This window comes from Haliotis rubra, unplaced genomic scaffold, assembly GCF_003918875.1.
Source record: "Haliotis rubra isolate DU_JTF1 unplaced genomic scaffold, ASM391887v1 Scf1116, whole genome shotgun sequence".
In the NCBI taxonomy this organism is placed as follows: domain Eukaryota; kingdom Metazoa; phylum Mollusca; class Gastropoda; order Lepetellida; family Haliotidae; genus Haliotis; species Haliotis rubra.
Window position 1 is genome coordinate 69079 of NW_025765022.1, and position 27373 is coordinate 96451.

The window sequence follows — 27373 nt, forward strand, 5'->3', positions numbered from 1 at the left end:
TGCTGAGTGCGGCGTAAAACTCAACTCACTCACTCACTCACTGGAAGTAATACACACATGGGAGATAAATTTATGGACATTTTAGAGTACATGCTTACTCTTTCATCAGGTGAATGTGTAGCAAGCTTGTATTCTGAAATGCATTCCTCATAATAAAGATGCTAACGTTCAAAATTCTCTCATTAATTTTTATACATTTAACATTATCAGTGCATTAAGTGTTGTCAAGTTCTAAGCATTCACTATAACAGTTGAAATGACTGACTGACTGAGTTTTGGTTTTACGCCGCTTTTAGCAATATTCCAGTAACATCACGGCGGGGGACACCAGAAATGGGCTTCACACATTGTACCCATGTGGGTATTCGAACCTGGGTCCTCGGCGTGACGAGCCAACGCTTTAACCACTAGCCTACCCCACCGCCCCCAGTTGAAATGAACTAAGCTTACCTGTCATTCACATACACATATCTGGTAACATTCAAAAGGTCTGTTTTGTAGTGTAACCTTTGATATCTACAAGGAAACAGGGTGGGGTAGCCTAGTGGTTCGCTTGTCACGCTGAAGACCAGGGTTCAAATTCCCCCATAGGTACAATGTGTGAAGCCCATTTCTGGTGTCTCCCACCATGATATTGTTGGATTATTGTGGGGCAAAAGCATACTCACTCACTGTTTGGAAACATACTTGATTAGATAGTATTTTAATATGCAATTAACCCAAGGTGATTTGATTTGAAACTGAAACAGGGTGGCGACAATGAAAGACACTGCATGGGCTCAGTGTGAAATGTATAGAAGCATCATCTATACAGGGACCAAGTTGTACTTTCAACATCTTTGGTAACAGCAACACTTACATTGATGAGAATCTGCTATTCTTCAAGGCATTGATCCTGTCTGTAACATCCTCATGTCCCCACCAGTCTTCATCTGTGTGGCAGGATGATGATTTCAAAGGCTTCACAAATGGTGAAGAATCTATCCTAAGGAAGTGTAGTAGAGGCACAACATACATCCATGATGAGTCAGCTAATTGATCTCCCCAAAAACCCCAAATGGTATCTGTTGTCACTTGGCTGTTTTTGTAGATGAGGGCCAATATCATCTCAACCATGTCCCTACAATATTGAACAACAAATTATCAAAGTATAGGATCTATCAAAACATCATGATTGTAATCAGTATGTACTCATATAACAAGGTACCTTAAAGGTCACATAAACCCTAGGGGGTTAAAATACATAAATCACTAACTCGCATCGTTATAAATGAAACCCTGTCATTAAAACTACTCATTTCGACCTTTAATTGACTTAAATCGACCTTTTTGACAACAGTGCACAATTCTCACCCGCGAACGAAATTTCAACCAATCAGAGCGGCGCGACTCTGTGACGTCATATGAGGAATAGCTTGGAGGGCCTGTGCATAATTCATCTACATTTTAGGGGTTAAATTATCTTGTTTACAGGCTTGTATAAACCTGAAATCGTGACAATTGTTGTGGAAAATGAAAGCTATATGTTCTCACAATCAACTATCATTTAATTTTGTCTGATGCTTTGCCTAGTTTCCGAGTTACAACTTGTTTTCATAGACGATTCTGTCAAAATCGATTGGTGTCGTTAGGCCCTATTTGTATAATGACTGATCCAAATTGATCCCATTTCTGTGTTTTTTTTACCTCGATATTTAATCATGTCATGTAAAAATCTGTTTGTATTCTCAAAACAGTGTCGGCCCATAAGTTTTCACATGCAATACAGCAATTAATACTCCCTTGTTGTAACCCGTGTTAGGTGGTATAAACCTACACATGTTATTTGTCATCATTCACTTGATGGTCAGTTAATGAATTTATAACAGGTATAATTAGTGGTAACACACTTAAATTACCCGACAAAGGTTCCCATTTGGCATTTCTTGTGTCTGAGTAAATATTCAACATTATAAACATCGATCAAAGGATTAATCGATAACACGCTGATTGATTAATTACTTTTATCTTACACAGCCGGAATTGTCAAAAGGTAGTGTTTATGTATGTAGATTTACTAATCTATACTGAATACACTCTGTCGCGGTCGGTGTTCATGTGAAAACAACGCCCTTCTTCAAAGGATTAACCGGCAATACATTGATTGATTGCCCATTATTGGCTAACTAAATTACTGTTTTTAAAGAAAGGAGGACATTATGCAATTAGTTGCCAGGTGTGCTATCTTGGGTGACCAATGAGACTATACACCAATACCTGAAAAGATTTATCACTTTTTCAGTGATATTAAACTGTTAAAAGACACATCATTTGGAACAGTTTTGTGGATATTGATGGATACATTCCTCTAACAAGGTAATGGCCTGATATTGTTCCTATAACTTTAATCTGTTTTAATTTTAATATTTGCATTTTGTTTTTATTCATTTGTCGTAGCATTCAACAGAATCATTGTTTTCGCCGTGAAGTGTAATGAGACAGACAACATGCACTAGGGTGTGTGTGCTAATTATGATTCACATTGGCAAACTATAAAATGTCTAGATATTACAGTTCTGTTATAAATTCACTATAAGTATCAGCAGATCGCCTGCTTTTATTTAGTTTCAAAATGCATACAAGTATGATAATAAACTAATTAGGATTATAAGACCAAATATAAAGACGCATTACTGACTAGTATCTACATACTGGTGAGTGGACATTAACCATGGGAATGTAGCAAGAAATTTATCAAGCAGTATTGTGACTTTCGACCCCACCTCGCTTCCATGGAAGAAATCGCTATGTTATAAGTTGTGTCATGCAAAATCCGGTTTGGTTATGATTCCAATACATATTTAACTATTTAGTAGAAAGTAGTCTTGATTTTCTAACTTGATGAAAACAAACTATAATCTCATTAATTCTAACAGATTTTTGTATTTTTAAAATGGCGGCGCTCTGTCGGGAACATCCGCCAGTCTGAGGATAAATGGTATTTAGGTTTGTTTCCACCGAAGTTACAAAATTAAAACTACTTTTACTGGTAGTAAAATATGTATTTTATTGATGGCCAATAGGATTTTGCATGACAAAGTGTATAACATAACAATTTCTCTCGTGGCAGCGCAGGTGGGTGTCAATATAATACTACTTACAATATTATTGTTACTCGACCACAACCTCACTTCGAGGAAGAAATCGCTATGTTACAAGTTGTGTCATAGAAAATCTTTATGGTCATCAATCATATGCATATTTTACTACAACTAGTAAGTAGTTTTGATTCTTTAACTTCCGTGAAGCGATCTGAACACAAGTAAGATATCGCTTCAGGCTTCCACAACTCGCTTCAGACTCACAAACATAACCCATTTAGCTAACCGCGGGTCCTGTGGAAATCTGTGCATGGGGACACCATCGCCCGACCCTAGGAGCAATTGACGACAAAGCAACGATTCGCATGTCATCGTTGATGTCAAGAAATCATCAAAATGATGAGCGTGCTACACACTTTCTATACAACTAACTGAAAATCGTTCCTCATATGACGTCACTGCAGTGCTCTGGCGACAGAGTTACGTAACCTGTCTGTGGTTTCGTTGGCGGGCGAGAGGGAAGCAGGCGACTTTTTGGCCACTTTTAATCGCTCGGTATTAAATAACCAACCAAGTTTTTAAAGAATAAATTTGGTGTTCCGCATAAGACTAACCACAAATCTTTCATAAGTAATGGTTAAAAGAGTAACAAAAAACAAAGTTTAGTGGTTCTTTAAGAATACAATTTGAGATGAAACTTGATCTGTCTTTTATGAAGAAATATAAACATAAATAAGAGTGATATTTAACATCATTATGAACTAATCTGCATAGCTATCAAGATTTAACCTCTGTTTATACATCAGGCCTTACATTTTGTTTTAGCTGGTTTATGAGACCAACTGACCATATAACCAGCTCGACTGTGCAAATCTTTTCACCACATACATTGAAATTTAGGCCAGATGTTTTGCAAAACAACTAATATAACATACTTGGCCTGAAATATGTCTTCAAGTTTAATTGAGTCCATGTACATAAATATTTGCTGATTGATTATTGACAATGCAACTCAAATGTTTATTGTCAGGGATGTGAGAATGAAATGTTGCATTGGCCACATGAACTGAACAGATTGGTAAAGTTAGCTTTGACATAAATTCAGCAGTAAACAAATCAGAAAAAGACACTGAACATAAGTCAGCAGTATCTGAGAAAGGTATTACATGTAGATTACCACCTTTTACCTGTCTTAAAGTTAGCTGTCTTAAAGTGAGAAATTAACATGTGCTAACACTCTGTAAAGTGCTCTTTCAGAAAAACGAAATCACATCACACACATATGCACACTTCTAAGTCCAAATTAGCACAAACATAATTCTGTTTTTCTTCTTCAATTTTCCAGTATGAACAATATTTATCTTGAAGTTCCATAGGCCAACAATATTGATACCACACATATCTAACATGTATTTTTGCACTGAATCAATCAATATCCTTTACATTTACTGAAAGTGTTATTTCCATAACAAACACACCATGGCTTATGCCAATTGATAAATGAACAGTGTCTTGATCTCGGATAAACTTTTAAATACATTATACACACAAATGCACTTCAGACTTTGGGACTATTTGGCAAATTCCTTGTTCTTTGCCATCATCAGCTAAATTTTACTATAAGGAAAGCAAAACTACTGAAATAGGTACATTATTAATCTTGCCATTTTTGTCACATTATCAAATTACGATGCCTAGTACTGTTCAGTGTGTATTTTGAAATCTAACATGAAGACAAAGTCGTCAATATCCCCCGCAATGGTAAAATACTCTTCATGAATATTTCAACTAGTTAAGACTATGTAAAATGTTAAATTGTTCTTCATATTGATCTAACAAAAACATACATATGTAAACTTTTCATATACTAGCATGCCTGTATCAACAACAGACTGCCTGAGTGCTTCCACAGTTTGATGTACCTCAGTAATGTTGATACTGGAAATTGAGTAGTACTGTTGATTTATGTCATGAGGTTCTTGAACACCCATAAAGTGGAAAGAGAGTATTAAAAGGTTTTAAAGTTCTGCTCTTGAATAGAGCACTAACTCCAATTTCAACACTTGCTGCCATGGAAATGCAAAATATATTTTATTCAGAAATCCAAAACTAACAAAAGGCACCAGTACACCACCAGACCGATCTGTGACAAGTTTGGTGAAGAGATATTTAACATTTTTTATGTTCTGCTCTGGAAAAGACGATTTTGCTGAGACAGATGGACAAATTCCAAAATAATACCCCCTGCAAAATTCGTTATGGGGATAAAAAGCATACCCTTCCTGTCAGTCTTTTCACAATGGTACATGACATCATATAATAATCTTATATTGTCACCAATATATCTATTAGCCATGAAGCCGATTTGATCCTCAGCAATGATTGTTAAATCTCTGCAATACAAGCTGAAGCTTTTTTTTTAAGTAACATTTAATAGAGATACTGGTCTCCAATTAGAGATAAACTGTTTAGCCCTCCCCTTCTTTGGGATACATGTAACAATACCATGTTTCTGGGTTACTGACATCTCACCCACTGAGAAAGCTTCACTGATTGATCTAATTAAGAAATGACTTAATACCTTCCAAAAGAATTTGTAAAACTCTGAACTGAACCCTCTGAGCCTGGACCTTCATTATTTTTCATTTTCATCATGGCCTTTGCCAATTATGGGCATCACATGACATGCACATGGAACAAAGTTACTGCAATGATTACAGCAGACAGTGTAGAAAAGGTAGACAGTAAATAGCACTGTAAATGAAAGTCAAATCTGTTGACTTCCTGAACACAGTTTGCAGAAAAACGTTTAGGGCATTGTCTATACACGAGTGATCTCCCGTCTGGACATCTCAGTAGAAACCGTGACTCGTCACTAAAAATGACAGTTATCCATCTCTGGTTGACACACCATTGCCGTTGTAGCTGACGATTTTGTTGTGTGAGGATGACACCTCATGCTGGTCCTCTGGGACGAGTACCGGCGCCATGTAGACAATTCCTAACTGTCTGGTCTGAGACTCTCTGGAGCCCAAACAATGAGGTTGTGGTAGAGGATGCCGTAAGGAATCTGTCACATAAGTGCCGTAAATGGATTAATCTGTCTTGGGCCGGCGTGGTGACGCTTGGTCTCCCGGAGCGTGGTCTATCCCGTGTGGTCCCATGCTGTTGAAAACAATGCCACAGTCTTCCTATTGTGCTCTGGGATACGTGTAGGCGCCTTGCCACCGCTGATTGTGGTTCACCAGCCTCCAAATGTCCAATCGCATTATTCAGTTGAGCCTCAGTAAGTCTTGGCAAGACTTTACACGGCAACTACATGTTTGAAAACTGTCACTAACAAGGCCAGAACCCGTGGGGGTTATTGCCCATCAGGTACGAAGTGCACGTGTCTGACAAAAACGTGAATTTTTTCAAACCCATGTCTTGTGAGACATTTATTCCTAAAAATCAGTTTGGGTTGCGTTTCATTGATCGTTTTCTGCACCAAGAGATTCAAACTCGAAAAGGGGTCAAGGGGGTATTGGTTACCAAATATTGAGGTAACTAATGTTTGCGATTCATCCTAAAGAGACCAGTAGTATATACTTTTTACCAAGGCTCTATATCTCTTGTAGTATAAAGACTATCATAAAAAGACCTCACTTCCTGCCAAATATTATCATGATCAGAAAATACTGAACCATTACTAGTTTCAATGAAGACATAATTTTACTAATGTAATTTCTGTTTTCAAGACCACAAAAATATCTTGTGACTTTATCACCCTTGTCTATCCACTTTGCTCTAGACCTGACAAAAACACCATCCATTTTAAGTTTACGAATATCTTCCCGTTCTTTTCTTTTTTTCCGTTCTTTTTGTTTTCATGCTGATAATTCATTGTACCAATGTTATGATCTATCACAAGGTTTCAGCCGCTGACTAGAATGAAATGTTCATAGCTAAATAATTTCAGTTGTTTATCATGTTCAAATAAAAACCAGGGTTATCTTCATTAGGCAAATATATACTTGCTACCTTTGTTCGATAACCTTAAAGGGCCACTGAAGGGCCACTGATCGCCAATGGCGATTAATGCTTCTGCACCAATGGCACCTCTGACTGCGACAGGCTGAAACCAAGCTGCAAGCTGGTCATTAGGAAGGGTGAATGTCCATCACATGCCATTACTTGAAAATATCCCTGGTATTTCTTGTCTGATTGTAATAGAGTATCCCAGCAGTGTAGGCTTTTTCAGATTTTCTAATGCCTGGATGGTATAGTGACTGATCCAATTTGATCCTATTTCTGTGTTTTTTACCTCGATATTTAATCATGTCATGTAAAAATATTATGTCTACAGGCACGTAGCAAGCCATTTATTTCGTATAAGTCAGATAGATTGCAAAGTTTTATAGTTAGATAGTATTGAGGGTTGGCCCAACTTTCATAGCAAAAATCATGTGTAAGCCGAGGCTTGTTTTATAATGGTAGCTACGCCCCTGGTCTATTACCTATGATAATAAAATCACACATTTTATTTACTTGAATCCGTAAACTAATAACAACCACTTTGCCATTGCTAGAAAATCTGAAAATTTTCTTAGGTTAAAAACTGATTATACTTATTTACCCAAGTACACAGCAAATGCTTATATGTATTTCTTATGTAACAATGAAGTTCCGTTCATATCCTCAAAACAGTGTCGGCCCATAGGTGTTTTCAGGCAATGAAAATTGCATGCAATACAGTAATTACTTCTCCCTTGCTTTAACCTATGTTTGGGGGTAAAAACCTACACGTTATATTATTTGTCATCATTCGCTTGATGGTAGGTTAATGAATTTATAACAGGTATAATTAGCGGTAACACCACTCAAATTACCCGACAAAGGTTCCCATTTGGCATTTCACGTGTCTGGAGTAAATACTCAACATTATTAATTAAGGTCTGATGTGGCAAATATATTACATGATATCTAATATGTGCATGGAAGTGTAGTAAGAGGAATTATCAGCTGGGTTACAAAAACAAACATCGATCAAAGAATTAACCGTTAACACGCTGATTGATTAATTACTTTTATCTTCCACAGCGGATTTGTCAAAAGGTAGTGTTAATGTGTGTAGATTTACTAATCTATACTGAATACACCCTCTTGTAAAGTGCCTGTGTAAAAACAACGTCCTTCCTTCAAAGGATTAACCGCCAATATGGTATTGATTGCTGATTATTGGCTAACTAAATTACTTTTTCAATGGATGGCGGACATCATACAATTAGTTGCCAGCTGTGCTGTCTTGGGTGACCAATGAGACTATACACCAATGTGAAAAACCTGAAACGATGTATCACTTTTTCGCATTTTAGACTGTTACAAGGCACATGACATGGAGCAGGATTATTTACCAGCTGCAGATGAATGAAATCTCATTCCTTTATGTGGATATTGATGGATACATTCCTTGAACCAGGTAATTGCCTGACATTGTTGCTATAACTTTAGTTTGTTTTAATTTTAATATTTGCATTTTGTTTTTATTCATTTGTTGTAGCATTCAGCAGAATCTGTATGACAGACAACATACACTAGGTCGCACTTGTGAAATATGATTCATGACGGCAATCTATAAAATGCATAGATATTACAGTCATGTTATAAATTCACTATAAGTATAAGCAGATCGTGTGCTTTTTTATTCAGTTTCAAAATGCATACAAATATGATAATAAACTACTTAGGATAATTAGAGAAAATATACATACGTACATTGACTTCGTTATTTTTCAGTCCTAACAGTTTTTACCACTGGCAGATGATTAAACTTCAAAATGGTTTCATTTGTTTTCATAATAATGAAGTAAAAAGACTTCATTTTTGTTGATCAGTCTGTACTTATACTATCAATTGCACACGCGGGTGGCGCAGCAGAGATCACAAACCAGTCACAAATTATGGGATATCATCCGGGTACTCACGGGAGAAAAACAATACCAAAGGCAACAACCAGTCCCCGGAAATTGCTCTGGATCAGAGCCCCTTTAAATAGTAATGGCCAATATTAATAGATTACCACTTGGACATGTCCATAGATTATGCAGTTTGTGCTTGAAGTTGTTGTTCAACAGGACTGCTACCCCCCTTTATTGTGAATTATATGAACTAAAGAAACAGTCAAAGCCACATTCTGACTGAATGTATGGTTCTATGTTTGCAGAAAAATTAGTATCCTGTAAAAAGTTTACTGCAGGGCTTTTAGATCTCTGAACATTAACAAGAGTCATCAGAAGATGACAAATCCCCCTGGACCCCCATAAATTTGAAAGAACAAATTAACTGAGAGTTACTTAAAGTCCAACTTGATTTTGGGGAACTAAGTCCAAATCGTTTCCATGGAAATCATGAAAAATTAAAATGCCAAAATTCTGCACATAGCAAAAGGCAATACTTCAAGATCTGTTTGATATATCTGTCAAGTCTTGTAGAAATATATTGAACGGTTTTCGAGTTGTGCTCCGGAAACAAAACCCACCCCTCCCTTTTCAGACTAAGTCCGAATCCTTTCCTTTGAAATCGAGAGAAATAAAAATGCCAAAAATCTGTAAATAGGCACCACTTTAGGTTCTGTTTGATATATATCTACTAAGTCTTGCAGAAAGATATTGAACGGTTTCCGAGTTTCGCTCCAGAAACGAAGCGACCTCTCCCTTTTGAGACTAAGTCTGAATCGTTTCCACGAAAACCTGGAAAATAAAAATGCCAAAAATCTGCAAATGGCAAAAGGCACCACTTTGGGATCTGCCTCACATATCTGCCAAGTTTTGCTGAAAGATATTAAGAAGTTTCTGAGTTGTGCTCCAGAAACGAAGGCCACCCCTCCCTGTTAAAAATGACAAAAATCTGTAAATAGCAAATGGCACCACCTTAGGTTCTGTTTGATATATGTACCAATTTTTGTTCACAAATATTGAACGTTTTTTTAGTCATGCTCCAGAAACAAAATGATTACGGACGGACGGATGGACGGACGAGGCGTGGACTATATCCCCCCCACATTACATGCCGGGGGGATAAAATAAGTGGTATCGAGTGATCGAGTCTGCCATGTTTGTCCTTCACCTTCAATAGGCTCGCACCAATTCAGGCTGCTCTCTGATTTGCTATCTGTGTAATGAAAATATAGGTATGTCGATTCAGTTTGCTTCGGTTTACTTGCCAATAGGTTCACCATCGTGTTGGTAATCTGTACCTTGGATGCTCTATCACCCTTTCTGCCACAATAAGAGCAGTTAGTAGGCATTTTGGACATAGCATGTTAACCGATTATGTAGCCATAATCAAGACTTCACATCTCTACTACTAGCGCCATACCCGAAGTCCTTTGGCCTTTTATTAACATGGGATGCAACTCACATAAATTCACTCACTGATTACTAAATGCCAAATATCTTGAAAATCAACATCCAAAATGAAAGAGTATTTAAAGTTTACATGCAACCAAAAAAAACAAACATAATTAAAACACAATTATCATTTATTCATGACATATAATATACGTTTCCGATCATAAAAAAAAATATATACAAAATTAAAACGTACAATTGCAAATCAAAAGTGCAATATTTTGTACTTGGGTTTACTACCCTCGAAACGAAGCAGCCAGGATACCGAAACCAGTCAGAGTGGGTGGGCGTGCACTCAAGTGTAATGAAGCCTTTCATTGGCTGGTTCATTTGACGATACACTCAGGTGTGTGTATATAGAGATGTTGGGTTTTGTAATACATGCTCATTTTTTTCTGCATTTGCATTTGATCCAATCAACAAATACTGAGATGGTGAACATTACATATTGTGACAGAGACAGAACTCAAGTGCACAAGCCATTTATTGGGTACAGCCTGATAGGTGGTAAGTTCAAATTGCATGTGGTCAGTGACTGAAGTTGTGTATTGCATATTGTCATAAGCAGACAGGCAGGCAGACACATACGTGTCAATACAACATACATTGTGTTTTGTCTGTGGCAGAGGCTGCTTATCACAATCAACATGTTTTTTTCTATGTTCCCAATGACATGAATTAAAACATTTCAGTTTTCAAGATGAGCATTTTTTAACAATGACATTAGTACTTCTAATGCTACACTTTCTTGAAAACTTGGTTTGCAAATCTGCCAACTCCCAAAAAGCAAGATGTGAAAAAGATAAGAAAAAGTATGGAACCAGTGTATTTATTTTCTGCAGACCCAAGATGCTTGTAATCACAAGAAACATCTTTTGTTCTCCAACTTCGACCACAGTGATGATCCTTGCACGCATCACTTGCTGTGTTTTTATGAGTCACCTTCTTGGGAATAAACCATCCAGGCATCCCGGTTCAAGCCACACAAATCTAAACATTGCGCATGCACTATGTGCGCAGTGCAGCATAGCTGTTGAAACCACTTTTCACCGCAGCTGGGGTGAAATTAGTGAAACATTAGAACTCTGATTTCGCTGTGTTTTTTCGTTGTGTTATTTTTCAACTTTCTAAGTTGAATTTGCATTTTTGATAACTTGTTACCGTAAGTCCATACCAGGGATACTCTACAACAGGGATAGGTCACTCGCTTGCTTTCTTTACCATTTGTACTAATTAGCGTGTGCCTCGTCATGCTCCAACGCACACAGTGACTTGGTTCGGTCCCAGCGCAACTTCGGCTGCGTTTAACAGTACTTCAGCCAGTGTATTGTATAGGTCGGAATTTTACAATGAATGAATGAATGAAGAGCAAGAATTTTATGTGAATGAATGAAAGAAATTAAGAAAAAGAACAAAAGAAAAAGAACATATGTGAATGAATGAAAGAATAAATGATACACCACGGCCATCCCTCCCCAAACATGTTAAAGAACGCAAAACTATCGGTACAACACGTGTTAACATCAGCTGTCCTTTTTCATAAAAAAATACTTTGAGACATTTTTTTACATTGGTAACTAATTCAGATATCGCATTGCATGTGTGGAATGACATGGGCAGTGACAGAATGTTAACTGACACTGTCACAGACCCCTCAAGAACAGAAAGTTTAGAACTATCACAAAGCCTTGCAAACACCTTTCCAGTTTTGTCAAATACTAAGATCAACAAGAAAGAAAGAAGTTTTAGAACTATAACACTCAAGCATCACAAGCACCAATGGTATATCAGAACAGATCGTGATATGTCATATTTTCACACACCTCAAATACACACTAACAAAAAAAAATTAAAACTATCACTATTACTTGCAAAAACTTTCACCTGATGGTATATTCCCCTCATAAAAAATATAAGGTGTATGTGAAAGATGTTTTAGAACAATAACTAGAAACACTCAAACAAGCAGCCTGTAGTATTTCAATGGCAGATCGTGATATGTCATATTTTTCACACACCTCAAATACACACTAACAATTTTTTAAATTATAGAACTATTACTATTACTTGCAAACACCTTTCACCTGATGGTATATTCCCTCATAAAAAATATAAGGTGTATGTGAAAGATGTTTTGAACACTAACTAGAAACACTCAAACAAGCCCTGTAGTATTTCAATGGCAGATCGTGATATGTCATATTTTTACTCACCTCAAATACACACTAATTTTTTTAAATTATAAAACTATCCCTATTACTTGCAAACACCTTTCACCTGATGGTATATTCCCCTCATAAAAATTGAAGGTGTATGTGAAAGATGTTTTTGAACAATAACTAGAAACACTCAAACAACGCCCTGTAGTATTTCAATGGCAGATCGGCGATATGTCATATTTTTCACACACCTCAAATACACCCTAACAAATTTTTTTAGTTATAAAAATATCACTATTACTTGCAAACACCTTTTAACTAAAGGTATATTTCCCTTCTAAAAATTAAACGAATATGTGAAAGAAGTTTTTAGCGATATAATTCAGTCTTTCTTCGCTGTGTACTGAGAATTGAAGCCAGTGATTTAACATGCCCACTTGAAACTTTACTACAAAGCTGCTGTACTTATACTGACACTAATAACAAGTATTTGACTTAAAATGAAGTGACAGAATAGGTTACTTATCTTCTACATGTAGTTTTTCAGTTGTCACAACACTCAGCGTATGTAATCAGCTGTTGAAAATAAACCGGGCTCAATCTTAAAAACTACGCTTCCGCCATATTGGCTGCACTGGTCACGTGACGAGCCGAGGCATAGCTTAGGAGCTTTCCGAGGAGTGACCACTCCCCCTTATAGAGTCTCCCTGTCCATACCGAAAGGTATCAGAATCTGCAAAGTTGTGTTTTGAGTTGCATGTGAGCTTTAACCTTATTATCATAACCTTCAGAGACAAATAGGTATCTCTTTTTCATACCAGGTCTGTCTGAGTACAACTTGGATCAATCAGAAGAACAGAGAAAGAGATGTTTGTAGCAAAGGAACTTTTGAGGGAACTTACTTTGTGTCTCTTCTGGGGAAATGTTTATGCAGAGAATCCAAAACAGGACAGGACTTCTTTTCTCTATCTGGTTGTATCAAAACTCCTGGTATGGTGTGTTTGTCTAGCTTTAGGTAAAACCTTGTGATGTTGTTGTCTCTCATGGCAGCCATTATGAAGATAAGTACTACAGGGCCATAGCTGCTGTGGCTATGTTCAAATAAGGCAAGATGGTCTGTCAATGGTTTCATGAAATCCATGAAAATCTGAAAAACAAAATGCAAATATCGTATTTTCAACAAGAAAAGCTACAAGTAGAATATCAGGCAGTTACCTTGTTTGTTGAATAGATTGTCAGTATCCACAAATAGGAATAATATCACATACATCTAAAGCTGAACAAAGAAACCTTTGCAATTAGATAATATTAAAATATACTGTGAATCACGAATTTTTTTGCGTCACGATACTTTTGCGGGTGGTGATCAACAGATGTTTTTGGGTCAAGGTATTTTTTGCAACTTGACTAATTGCCTAATAAATTGCAACTGAAAGTTTGACCTAAAGGAAATACAATCACATATTAAAGGTTGCCGGTAATCTTGAACTGAGCTCAGTAGAGTACTTCCGTGTGTATGCAATCAGTGATGTTTTCCTAGCAACAATACATGCTGCATAGGCCAGATAAGCTTAAAACTGTGATGAAAGATCAGTTTCATCATTGTACTATGGCAGATTGATATTGCCTCATATTTTTTCAAGTATGGGACAGTTTGGCCCATCACCATCCAGGCTTCCCACAGTCTTGCTATTTTGATTGCTTTGATCATGGCTGCTGAAAATAATGTTGATTCAACATGATCTTGCCATCAGTTCACACATACTTTGAATGAACTGAACATAAAAAATAATGGAAGGAATTAATAACACTGCTTACAACCATAAAAATATACAATGAACACTATATTACAGATTTGTTTACATTGTCGTTATGCTCAAGTATCTTGCATTAGGAAAATAAATCAAACGCCAATTATTATGTGTACCAGTTGTTCCTTTTGCACATACTGAAGAAAATACAGTACCTGCTGTCTAATTTCATCACTGTTCTTGAAATCCACAAGTTGTACAGACAGTCCTGAGAATACATCTGTCAGAGTTTGCAGTAATGCTTCGGCTGTCTCTGTTTCCCCAGGCACTTGCTTCTTGATGGTAGATATGATTTTGTCAGGTGGAGGGAAGAAAATACTTAAAACAGTCTTCATGTCATCCACAATTCTTGCTGGAGTACCACCTACTCCAAACAGGTTCTTGAGGAAACCATCATTTTGTTTTGGATACACTAATCCATCATACTGATGTAAAGGATCTGTTTAAAAAGAAATGGACATGGGCAAATATTTATTGAAAGACAATACTGCTACAATTTCAAGTTTAAAGCTTTAGATTACTAATTTTGTACTTCAATAAATTAAGGAGGTGGAAGTTCCTTGATTCAAATGGGACTAAATCTCTGAAGTTAATTATCAAAGCAATCTATGAGTATGGGCGATGATGAATTTTATTAATTTAAAAACATCCTATTAGTAACCAGACAAACCAGTGGTTAACACCATAAGCACACCTGTCATCTAGATCACACACTGTAATGATCCAATCTTCATTAGTCTGTAGTTGGGATCCACTTTAAGAACATCATGAATAGACACCTCACTTAGCCGATTTGTGACTAAGGAATTGTGAATAATTAAGCTTTAGAATCTGCTCTCAAGAATAAACAGTAATATTCTTCACAATCATTACATACCAGTGGTCTGTCTCCTTTGTTTTGGGACAGTAAACTTTCTGTTTACAATTCCATTTCTCTTCTTACCAAAGCAGACAGTTTCGAAAGATTCTTTTCTGGCATCAGCAACCACTTTGTACTTGTACTCAAAGCCGCCATTTCTAATGTCTTTGTTCATTGTCACATTGCATGAGTATTCATGGTAACCTTGGTGGCACCTACATGAAAAGATATGCATGAGAATACACATAAAATACAAATAAAACTTACAAAGTGCACCATACGTACAATAACAACAAGCAGGGCTAGTTTAAGTATGTTTAACTTTTGACTCGTACTACTAAAAGTTTGCTAAGGATCAAGTTTAATAACATAAAAACATCATCCAACAATTAAATATCGAAATACAGTCAAACTTTGATGTGTCCAGCCTATGGTTGTCACACAGTAAAACCATGGTCCCTGAATATTATTTAGTCATCGTTTTGCAATTGTATTGAACCTTGGATAGCTCAAATTATTTACTTCATGTCATTATCAGAGAGTAGAACAACTCCTGGAACTGAATACATGTTGTTTGATGACTGAAGAAATAGGCAGGTTCACCTGTTGAATGTGCATGTCATGTCGTAAACCTCCTTGGTGTCACCCTAAGTGTAATCAGCAGGGAATGGAATCAAAACCAGACTTTTGTATCACGCAGGTGGTCTATAGGGTTCGACCACATAGCTGGAAGATAGGTTTCTTGTGTCTGCAGCAAGACATCATCACTTAGTGTCTGCCACGACATTCCTACTGATCCCCTACCTGTCCCCAGGTACCTGGTATGGTAAATCAACCTGACTTGAATGTAGGAAGCTCTTAGCTTATTTTATGACCAGTGGGTATTGTCTGACTATACACATTGCAATCATAATAATCAATAGGGCCATGAGGGAGTCTCAGAACTGCTTAAATGGCCATTTGCTGATTTGAAACCTGTGGGTTACTGGGTTACAACCCAGTCATTCTCAACATAGGTGAAGCCAGAGGCCCAGATCAGCTGCGTATCCGGGTAAACTACGCATAGAAAAATTCCAATTATGCATTGAAAAATAATTCTTGCGTACCAATTACGCATTTAAAACGTCAGATACGCAAAAAGTTGAAATCTAAATGCGTACAAAATATATTTATAAAAATCACTTGCGTAATGAAAAAAGACATCGATTGCTATCAAGTTGTACTGTTAGTATAGGACTAGTGTTGTACTGTCAGTATAGGATGACTGATTTTTTATGAAATCATTTCCATTATATTTAAGTTGGTTTTGATTAGGTATGACATAAGGCATGACATACCTGCTTAGTAAACTTACTCAATGACATAATACTTAGGTGAGTAAAATGACTGAAATATGCACATATTTGAAAGCAGTGGGTAACTGAAAATATAATACCCACTCAACATTCATAATATCCACTTCCAAACAATACAGTGGGTACAGTACCCACATGAGCTAAATCTTATCTGGAGCTCTGTGAGGCCATGGTATTGTACACCGTATCAACTCTGAAATGGATCTTAGAAGTGATGATAGAGACACAGAATACTTAAAGGTCACATGCAACGTAAAACACAACTTTGCATATTCTGATACCTTTCGGTATGGACATACCGAAACAAATCGTCAAAAATGCAAATTCAACTTATAAAGTTGAAAAATAGCGATGAAAAACCGCTGGCTGAATCGGGTATCAAGCGTTTCACTAATTTTCCCCAGACTTTTCTGGGGAAAGCGGGTTTCAACACTGGGCTCGCTCATAACACGTCTTGCAAGTAAATAGGTTCAGCGCAGCTTGGAAGCAGGTTGTCGGGTGAATACTTCGGTGAAGGCTTTGGTGTGAGCTATTTTTCTAATGTTTTGTTGATATCTCACTGGTAGCGAGCTTTTATACGTTATGACAGTAAATTAACTGTTTATATAATTTCATTTGTCTATTTCACCACACGTTCTTCTTACCGAGACACTTTCTCAGTTCGATGCTTAAAAGCAATGTCATTATTTAGCGTTGACAGAATTTCTAACTGTGATATAGATATGTGGGTTGTCACAGACAAAACTCAATGTCTTGTTTTATTGACACCTGTGTGTCTGCCTGCCTGTCTGCTAATGACAATATTCAATACACAGCTGCTATCACTGACCACATGCAATTTGAACTTAACACCAATCAGGCTATACACCATAAACAAAATGCATTGATTTATGGCCCGAGTTCGGGTCTCTGTCACATTATGTAATTACACAGACAGGCAGGTGTGATACTTGAACACATGACATGTTATGATGTCTGTTGATTGCAAAATGTTATACACAAAAAATGAGCATGTATTTACAAAACCCAACATCTCTATATATATATATACACACAATTAGCCGTGAAGGCATCTGCAAATGAACCAGCCGTTACACTTGTGTGCACACCCACCCGCTCTGACTGGGTTCGGTATCCTGCCTGCTTCGTTTCTTGGGAAGTAAACCGAAGTACACAATTTTGCACTTTCGATTTGCGATTGTACGCTTATAATTTTGTTTATATATTTTTTCGTAACCAGCAATGTATATTATATGTCATGAATAAGTGATAATTGTGTTTTAATTATGTTTGATTTTTTGGTTGCATGTGACCTTTAAGACATATATTCACACTCTGGAAACACTGGATATAGCCAGTTATACTAACCCGATATGAGTCATTTTCCACTTCTTACTAGTCCACCCTCCAAGGGGATCACAGCCAATAACTAAATAAATTTCATCCTTTTCTTGTTTGACCTTGAAATCTTTTGACATTACAGCATGGAAGATGACCTCAAGCTCTTTCCTGCAACATGACACAATCAGGGCATGTTGCATTTTTAACATGAAGACATGGAACATTTTTAACTTTTAAAAAATGATGCATGGAGAAATTGTCAACAGTTCAAAATATTGACACTGCAAGTCAATTATATCAAAGCTATTCAACATTGCTATTCACATATTATGTACATAAACATTCCGACCAAACGCAATTACAAATATATATGAAACAAGCAACTAATTCCTACAAATTTTCTACACCAGCAAGAATGAATGGACATGATGTACTCTTGTTTCACACAATTCTTCTCTTTCAATAGTCAAATTTACTTAACAGAAAACTTTGATTGGAGACTCTTGAAGAAATGAAGTGTCATCATTGGTGGGAACAAACACGTAACATTGCCCATTGCTATATTTGTCCATAGATTGCTGGTGAGACATAGCTTCCAGAGTCTTAAGCACAGTTTTAGAATTTAGGAGCAAAGGTAAAGTAAAAATTAAAATGTAAATTATAATTAAAAAAACAAATTATTAAAGAGAAGTAATTTGTGAATCTGATTCCGCTCCATGATACCCTTTCATAATCCACCCAGTAACTGTAGGGAATATAACCTTCCACCCTTGAATCTGACTTTTGTATCTGATGCCATGTGAACTGTACAACATGTGCTCTTGAGTGAGGGTGTGTGTGACACCTTGATGCCATGCAGCTGTATTTGATACCTGAACCTATGAATTAAACTTATGAAACCAGAACCAGCATTTACTATTTTGCATGGTCCCGTGAGCCGGAGAGCTGGATATTTTGAACTTTGTGAACTTTGTGAAATATTGGAATTATGGCCAGTAAAAGAGAGAGAAGGCCACCAGCCTATCTTCAGGACTATGTGTGTGAAACTTTGCCTATCCCTAACACTGAGGATGTAAATAAGGACAAGAGTGTTCATACTGGAACATTGGAAGAGGATTTAGGAGCAGTAGGAGGACTCAGTCTTATGTCACAGAAGTCAACTAGAGTGTCAAGGAATTAGTAGAATTCAGGCACAGATGCAAGAAAGGAGAGCTTTGAAAGAAAGAGAGCATTTTCAGATGGAAGTCTCCCGTAAGAGGCAGGTACGTCAAGCAGAGAGGATGTTAGCAGAAGTAGAACTGGTTGATCAGTTGCTTGATCATAACTCTGCCATTGTGATGCCTAAAACTGAGCTCTCGTTGTCTCACAAGTCTCTGCTTGACCTAAACGCAGCAGTGTTTACATCCTTACTTCCAGATAATGAATTGAGTAATGAGATCAATCCTCAACGTGGAACCCAGACTGGATTTGATGACAATTACACTCATACACCTGACAATTTGCCATCTAATTCTGGTTTGCTTCCTCAAGTCCGGCATGTGACACGTTCCCCAAGGTTTGACTCCAATACTCAACAAAGCTTTCTTTCTCACCAAGAGCCACAGCCTCCTAATCAACATTACATGACAGAACGATTGGTTGCCTCATCCTACGGAATCCCCCAGCCTAAACTTCCATTGTTTGTTAATGGTAAGGAGAGAGACCTCGTTACCCTGAAGATGGCTTTTGACAGTATTGTAGATAGCCACGTCCATTTGTCAGAGCAGTTTAAGTTTCAGGTGTTGCTGGATAGACTGGGTGGTTCTCCAAAGCGCCTTCCCGAGGCTTTCTTGTATGACTTGAAGCCCTACATTAGTGCTATGCAAGCTCTAAAAGAAACTTATGGTCAGCCAAGACAGTTGGTCCAAAGTGAACTAGCCATGATCATGAACCTTCCTACTGTGAGATACAATGACTTTGACACATTTGAAAATCTCGCTCTTTCTGTACATACACTTGTTGGAATGCTTCGTTCCCTTGTGGGTGACAACGGTTTTGAACTTAGATGTGGGTCGCATGTAGATCGTCTTTTGAGTAAACTGCCACAAACCAACCTGGATGGATTTATTGAATACTGCCTGGTTGAAGCTGAAAGCTCGGGCCAAGAAAATTGCTCATAAGGCAGCCAGTTTGTATCAAGCCCCAAAGCCTGTACGAGATACATCGACTGCATTAATGAAGAGGAGTTTACCACAAATGCCCACCTCAGTCTTCAACTCAAATACCTCCAAGTTAGATCAACAGGCTAGCCATAACAGTGATGGAGCAAGAGGTAACCAACGAACAGGATATTGTGCTTACTGCAACAAACAGCATCACATTAGCACATGCTCGGAATTCCACAAACTGGAAAAGCGCAGGTGTTGGAGCTGTGAACGAGCTCATACTGCTAAACAGTGTAACCTGAAGAAGTTGTGCATGAAATGTAACAAACTTCACCTCACCATACTACATGATGCAAACAATCACATCAAAGAGAGTTTCCAGCATACCAAAGTCAAGCAACTTTTTGTGGATCAGCCAACCAATCCAGCAAGCATCATACTGAAAATAGTACCAGTCATTCTCCATGGTCCTACCTGCAGTTTTCAGACTTATGCTATTCTTGAAGATGGGTCCATGAGGACAAAGATTATTTCGTCTACAGCAAATCAGCTTGAGTTATCGAGGACACCAGCCAGCATTCTTCTGTCTACAATCCGGCGTGGAAATTTTGACTGCCATGGCCATTCTGTGAGTTTTGACATTTCCACGCTTGATCAGCCAAATGAGAGATTCACAATTCGAGATGCGTTTACTTCTGACCATATTGCACTGTCTGAATACTCCTATGATGTTGATTCCCTTCAAAGAGAGTACCCTCATCTCCAAGGTTCAGCCCTTCCCGACATACACAATGTATGTCCAACCCTTCTAATTGGCTCTGATAATGCCAACCTCATTCTTCCAGTTGAGCCGGTCAAGTTTGCCCCTCCAGGCACACTGGTCGCAGTGTGTACCAAGTTTGGATGGGCAGTACAGGGACCCACTCAGTTGCCAGTCAGTAACGCCCATACTACTTGTTTTCTCACAAGCCTGCCAAGGGACAGTGAGAAATTGATGCATCATGTTGAGAATCTGTGGAAAATGGATACATTACCCTATTCAGGCAAGCAGGTCATTAGGTCAAAGGAGGACAAACAGGCCTTGAGTATCCTGGATAGTGAAACAGTCAAAATGACAGTTGATGATAAGATCCACTATGCCACTCCACTACTTCGACGGAACAATGCTGCTACCCTTTACGAATGCAAAGAAGCTGTGATGTCAAGCCTGAAACGAACAGAAAAACACCATCTGAACAAACCAGAATTGTCCACAATTCACAACAATGATATCCAGAAACTTGTCAATTCCAACTACGTCAGAGCGATCAGCGAGGATGAAGCAAATAAGTCTGAGGAATCATGGTTCATTCCACACCATATTGTGGAGCATAATGGGAAATCTCATCTCGTTTTCAATTGTTCTTATGAGTACAAGGGAGAAAGTCTTAACAAGCAACTGATACCAGGCCCCACTCTTGGATCTTCTCTACTAGGTGTGTTGTTGAGATTCCGAAGAAACAAGATTGCTATCTCAGGTGACATAGAAGCTATGTTTCACCAAGTTTGACTCCTGCATAAAGACCAGCCATTACTGAGATTCATTTGGCGACACATGAACACTGACATTGAACCTACCATATACCAGTGGCAAGTTTTGCCATTCGGTACCACTTTCAGTCCGTGTTGTGCAATATACACACTGCTGAAGCACGCCATAACCTACAAAATACCGATTTGTCTCCTATGACACACTGAACATGAAAGCAGTATATCAAGTACTTGCCACCCAATATGATCCCATTGGATACCTGACACCATTCATTGCCCGTGCCAAGGTATTGATCCAAGACATGTTGAAATCCAAGGGAACCTGGGAAGATGAGATCAGCAATGGAGAACTTAGAGAAAAATTCACACAATGGGAATCAGAGCTTAGCAGAATCTCTGAAGTTCACATGCCACGCTGCTATGTACCTCCTGCTTTTGATACCACTGAAACCCACCAACAACTTCATGTCTTCTGCAATGCCTCAGAACGAGTTTATGGCTCGGTAGCTTACCTCAAAACTGTGAACCAAAATGATGATGCCTGCCTGAGCTTTGTAGCTGCAGGGAGCCGTGTTGCTCCTATGAAGCAGATCTCAATGCCAAGACTGGAGCTGTGTGCAGCTCTGACCGGAGCCCAACTTGCTGATACCTTAAGCAAGGAACTGAGCCTACCTATCAGTGATACCTACCTCTGGAGTGATTCTACAACAGTTCTCAAATGGTTACAGTCTGACTCCTGCCGCTATAAGGTGTATGTTGGTACTCGTGTCACCGAGATCCAGTCATTGACTAAAGTTGACAATTTGTCCTATATCAACACAAAAGAAAACCCAGCCGATGAAATCACAAGAGGTAAATTCCTACATGAACTGTGCATTGATTCCAGATGGAAAAGTGGTCCATTCTTCCTCCTTGGTCCCTCTGATCAGTGGCCCTCATATCCTCCTACATCAAGTGATAAAATCACCATGAAGTCTGAAACAGAACTGAGAAAGACAGTTGTGTGTCAAGCAAGAGTTGTGAACCTACCAGACGTTTTGAAGCACTCTACATTTGAGTCATTAGTCAAAGAAACTGCACATTGCCTTGATGGGGCGGCTGTTGATACCACACAAGTCACAGTAGACTGTATGGAACTTGCCGAAACTGTGCTATTACGTAAGGTACAGGAAGAGAGTTTTCCACAGGAACTAGTAGCACTGAGGTCAGGAAAGTCTATTCTCTCAACAAGCAAGGCCCCGTTCCTCAAAGCGATCGTAATGCTACAACAGTCGTAAGTCTATGTTAAAGTATGGGAGTTACGATCAACTTTGCGCTACGATCGCTTTGAGGAACGGGGCCCAGGTTAATAGAATTAGCATCAGAGTATGATGCAGAGAATGATATCATCCGAGTAGGTGGCAGACTGAGGCTAGCAGATGAAATACCAGAAAATGCCAAGCATCCAGTTGTGTTAGACCCAACTCACACAATCACGAAGCTTATGATCAAGGACTTTGATGGTAGACTTCACCATTATGGGCCTGAAAGACTACTTGCAGAACTATGCAGAAAGGTGTGGATCCTTCGAGGTTGAGAAGCAGTCCGGAAACACCAAAGGAAGTGCATGGAATGCCAGAAGATACGAGCAAGCCCAAAGTTGCCCAAGATGGCAGATTTGCCAATAGCGAGACTTCGACTACATAAACCAGCCTTTTACACTACTGGAGTTGACTGCTCTGGGCCTATGAGCATAAAACTGGGTCGTTGACAGGATAAAAGATGGGGAGTAATCTTTTAATGTATGATGACTAGGGCAGTTTATCTTGATCTCCTGGAAAGTATGGATTCGGACGCTTTCCTGATGGCAGTGAGAAGATTCATCACACATCATGGTAAACCATATGAGCTACTCTCAGACTGTGGCACTTACTTGAAAGGTGGAGAGAGCGAACTTCACGATGCATTCACTGCAATGAATCCTGAGATTACCAGCCAGCTGTCCTCAGAGAGAATCCGATTTTGGTACAACAAGCCATATGCTCCACATTTCGGAGGCCTGTGGGAGCGGGAGATAAGGTAAGTGAAACAGGGACTGTATGCCATATTAAGGGAGCAAACCGTCACAGAACCTGTGCTTAGAACAGTCCTTGCAGAAATTGCCTCCATCCTGAACTCAAAACCTCTAGGCTATGTGTCGAGCGATATAGCTGATGTTGACCCTGTCACCCCCAATTCACTCTTGCTTGGAAGATGTGATGCGTCACTCCCTCAGGTAGTTTATCCTGAAGATGAATTGCTTGGGAGACCTTCATACGCAGATATCTGCCATCACTACAGTCTCGTGGTAAATGGCAGAAAGATCAGGACAATGTAAAAGAAGGTGATGTAGTTATGATCATGGACCCCCAGCAGATACGTGCCATGTGGTTGGTCGGGCGAGTCACTGACGCGTTCAGTCGTTCAGGAGAGTGCGCTCTGCCAGCGTCAGAGAAGAAAACAAGACTATCGGAAACCAGTATCCAGATTGGTAAAGCTGAGTGAGTGAAATGCTGAAAGACTATCAATGTTGAGATGACCTCGTAATAATGTCAAGATGACATACATGACTAAAGAGTTTTCTTTTTTTCAAGTATCAGCTCAGAGACTAAAAGCTGAAATTTTCAGTTGTCTTTTGATTCAAAATGAAAGACTTGTAGTTTGAAATTAATTGATGCCATGCAGCTGTATTTGATACCTGAACCTATGAATTAAACTTATGAAACCAGAACCAGCATTTACTATTTTTCACAAATGTTTTGAAACAACTCCTTAATACATCAACAGCATTACGTTTTGAAGACATTACCATATTATATTCAGGTTTCCAAGCCTTTTGAACGAACTAAGGTGTGATAATTGGTGGGAACAAGCATATAAAATCTTTGCTATATCAGTCATATGTCATTTCCTTTAGAACTTAAGTAATGGCCAGAAACATGTCTTTTAACTTAGCTAAAAAAGGAAGAAATATTGGAAAAGTTATCTAAACCTCTTGAACAAATAGGGATGACATCATTGGTGGGAACAAGCACCTGCTACACTGGACAAGAGGTCATGGGCACTAGGTAGATGACAAACATACAGGCCATAACATAAGTTCACTTGAAATTCAGGTACTCATATTCAGTGGATAAAAATCTCATTTCAGTACTGCAGCTGTCAAAAACAGACACTGTAACTTTTGATGCAGGGAATCACATATATTAAAATTAATTATAAAATTTCAAAAGTAAAAGATATTGTGACATTTCAGTATGACTAGTTCATCTAGATAAATTTTCCACTACACATAATATCCAGAATGGAACTATTGAGTTTACTGACTAATAATATATTATGCTTATGGTTATCAAGAACACATATAAAATACAAAAATGTTTCAGGTAGCCATCAAATAAAAACAAACTCACTGGTGCTTTGGATCAGGCTTTGTCCCTCTGGCCCCTGTATTTGAATCCTGCTTGAAGAAAAATCAATTTCAGTGAAAGTATCCTTACAGAAGCAATAATCCCCAAAACGAACTGAACAAACAGTCATGTAAAATTATGTTCACAAGAAAATATTGTGACAGTTCACAACTTGAACATTGACTTTTACATCAAGGTACAGGTTATTGAACAGCAGTGAACTGTTTGTCAAACATCCATTTTAATGACAGTATGCATGATACTAATGTTCAGTAAATATTCAACTCTTACATTAGTTACATGTTATGTCCATAACAATATATATATGTTATATTTAATTTGTTATGATTTTCAAGAAATTCATTCAGTTGTAACTTTGCAATAAACATTTTTACTTACCCAAAATATCAAAGAGTAGGATAATTTGCAAGGTTGCCTAGACAGTTTTGATGAAAGAATCACCTTCAGCAGAGATGCTAATGGCTTCACAAATACTTGATAAATACTTTATGGATACTTACAGTTTTCTTTCTGGTAGGTTTGTTTTTGTTAGTGTCTTTGGTCTTCTGCCTTTCCTCAGCTTTTCCATTATTTTTTTTACTCTGGCTGCGTGTTATAGCACCTTGGTTTTGGCTGTTGCTGCTACCTTCCAAAGTGTCTTGCTTACCACTGTTACTCTCCCCATCATGTTGAGAACTGGATGAATTTGTTGTGTTAGCAGTTGCCGCTGGTACTGTAACCTCATCAGGGGTACCAGTATCTGGTGCTTCATCTACGGAACTTCCATCTCTTGTAACATTCTCATCATGTTTGCTGCATTTCTGTACATCTTCATTTGTACCATCAGAATCTTCACCTCCTGCCTCTTTAGGACTGTCTGTCTTTGAGTCATCACCTGTGATTTCGTGTGTGGAATCTGCACCAGTGCTTTCTGGCTGACTACCACTGTCCGTTTGCATCTGCTGCCCTACATGGTGATTTCCTTCTGTGTTAAGATCTGTTTCCGGTTGAAAACTGTCTTCATCTTTGCTGCCATCATTTCCACTGCCACCCTCTGATGGTTCCACTGAACTTTCTGTAACATTCTCATGTTTTCTGCCTTTCTCTACATCTTCATTTGTACCATCAAAATCTTCACCTCCTGCCTCTTTTGGACTGTCTGTCTTTGAGTCATCACCTGTGATTTCGTGTCTGGAATCTGCAACAGTGCTTTCTGGCTGACTACCACTGTCCGTCTGCATCTGCTGCCCTACATGGTGATTTCCTTCTGTGTTAAGATCTGTTTCTGGTTGAAAACTATCTTCATCTTCGCTGCCATCATTTCCACTACCACAGTTTGATTGTTCCACTGAATTTTCTGTAACATTCTCATATGTTACTTCCGATGACTCAATGTTATTTGGACTGGTACACAAAACTTTGTCATTCTCTGGAACATTCTGATCACTGACTACTGTAAATAAAAGGCAATAGTTTATGTAAAAAGTACTATATACATACATCAAAGAAACATAACATGATGAAAGATGGCTATACTTTCAGAATAAGACTGCAGATAACTGTTTTCTTTAATGAATCTATATCATAGAATATTCAAAGTTACACAAAAATGGATACATTTAATGCTGCCACACATCCCAATTTTGACCCCCTCTAAGGATTGTACAGAATTCAAGGGATATTATGAGCTCAACAACCTGAGAGGATGCTTTCATACTTTCATAACAAACTGCTAAGGGTAATATATGTGTATGCATATAGTCTATAGTCTTCATAAAACTTATACCACATATTCTAGGCATATTGTTTGAACCTGAAGAGATGTTTTCACATAGTTTCCACAAATTTCAAGCTTATATACTGTGCATGATGCCATGTCTTACAGACATGCTTTTGCAAAGTCTTCAATATTTTAACAGAGTATGTCTATTATATTCAGAGCTGTGATTTGATGACAAAGGTCATTCGGCTCTTCCACATCAAAATGGAAACCTTACTTCATTCTAGAGGATAGCTTTCTATGGACACCATCTCAACATGAGAAAAACATGTCTACATTTTTAAAAGGGAAGAACAATTCTACAAACATTATGTAAATGTGATGCTGATTTACTGCTTGAAATAAAAAAGGTCTTTTGGTCTAGCATATGACATAAAACTCACGAGAATAGATGTTGAAATTCCTAACTTTCAGAAAAATTCAGTGTTTAGAGATAGTTGTGAACACAAAGACAAATGTTTCGTTAAGGAAAGGAAAGTATTTAAATATGTAAAATCA

General features: G+C 38.1%; 1 protein-coding gene across 1 annotated transcript in view; it reads right to left on the minus strand.

Moving 5' to 3' along the window:
- LOC124289173 (E3 ubiquitin-protein ligase rnf213-alpha-like) overlaps positions 1-27373 on the minus strand; it is a 103850-nt gene that overhangs the window by 63714 nt on the left and 12763 nt on the right. Inside the window, 7 exon segments of the mRNA XM_046725785.1 lie at positions 860-1120; positions 13530-13774; positions 14594-14877; positions 15316-15512; positions 18021-18161; positions 25099-25145; positions 25617-26548. Of these exon segments, the coding sequence (XP_046581741.1) occupies positions 860-1120; positions 13530-13774; positions 14594-14877; positions 15316-15512; positions 18021-18161; positions 25099-25145; positions 25617-26548 (2107 nt within the window).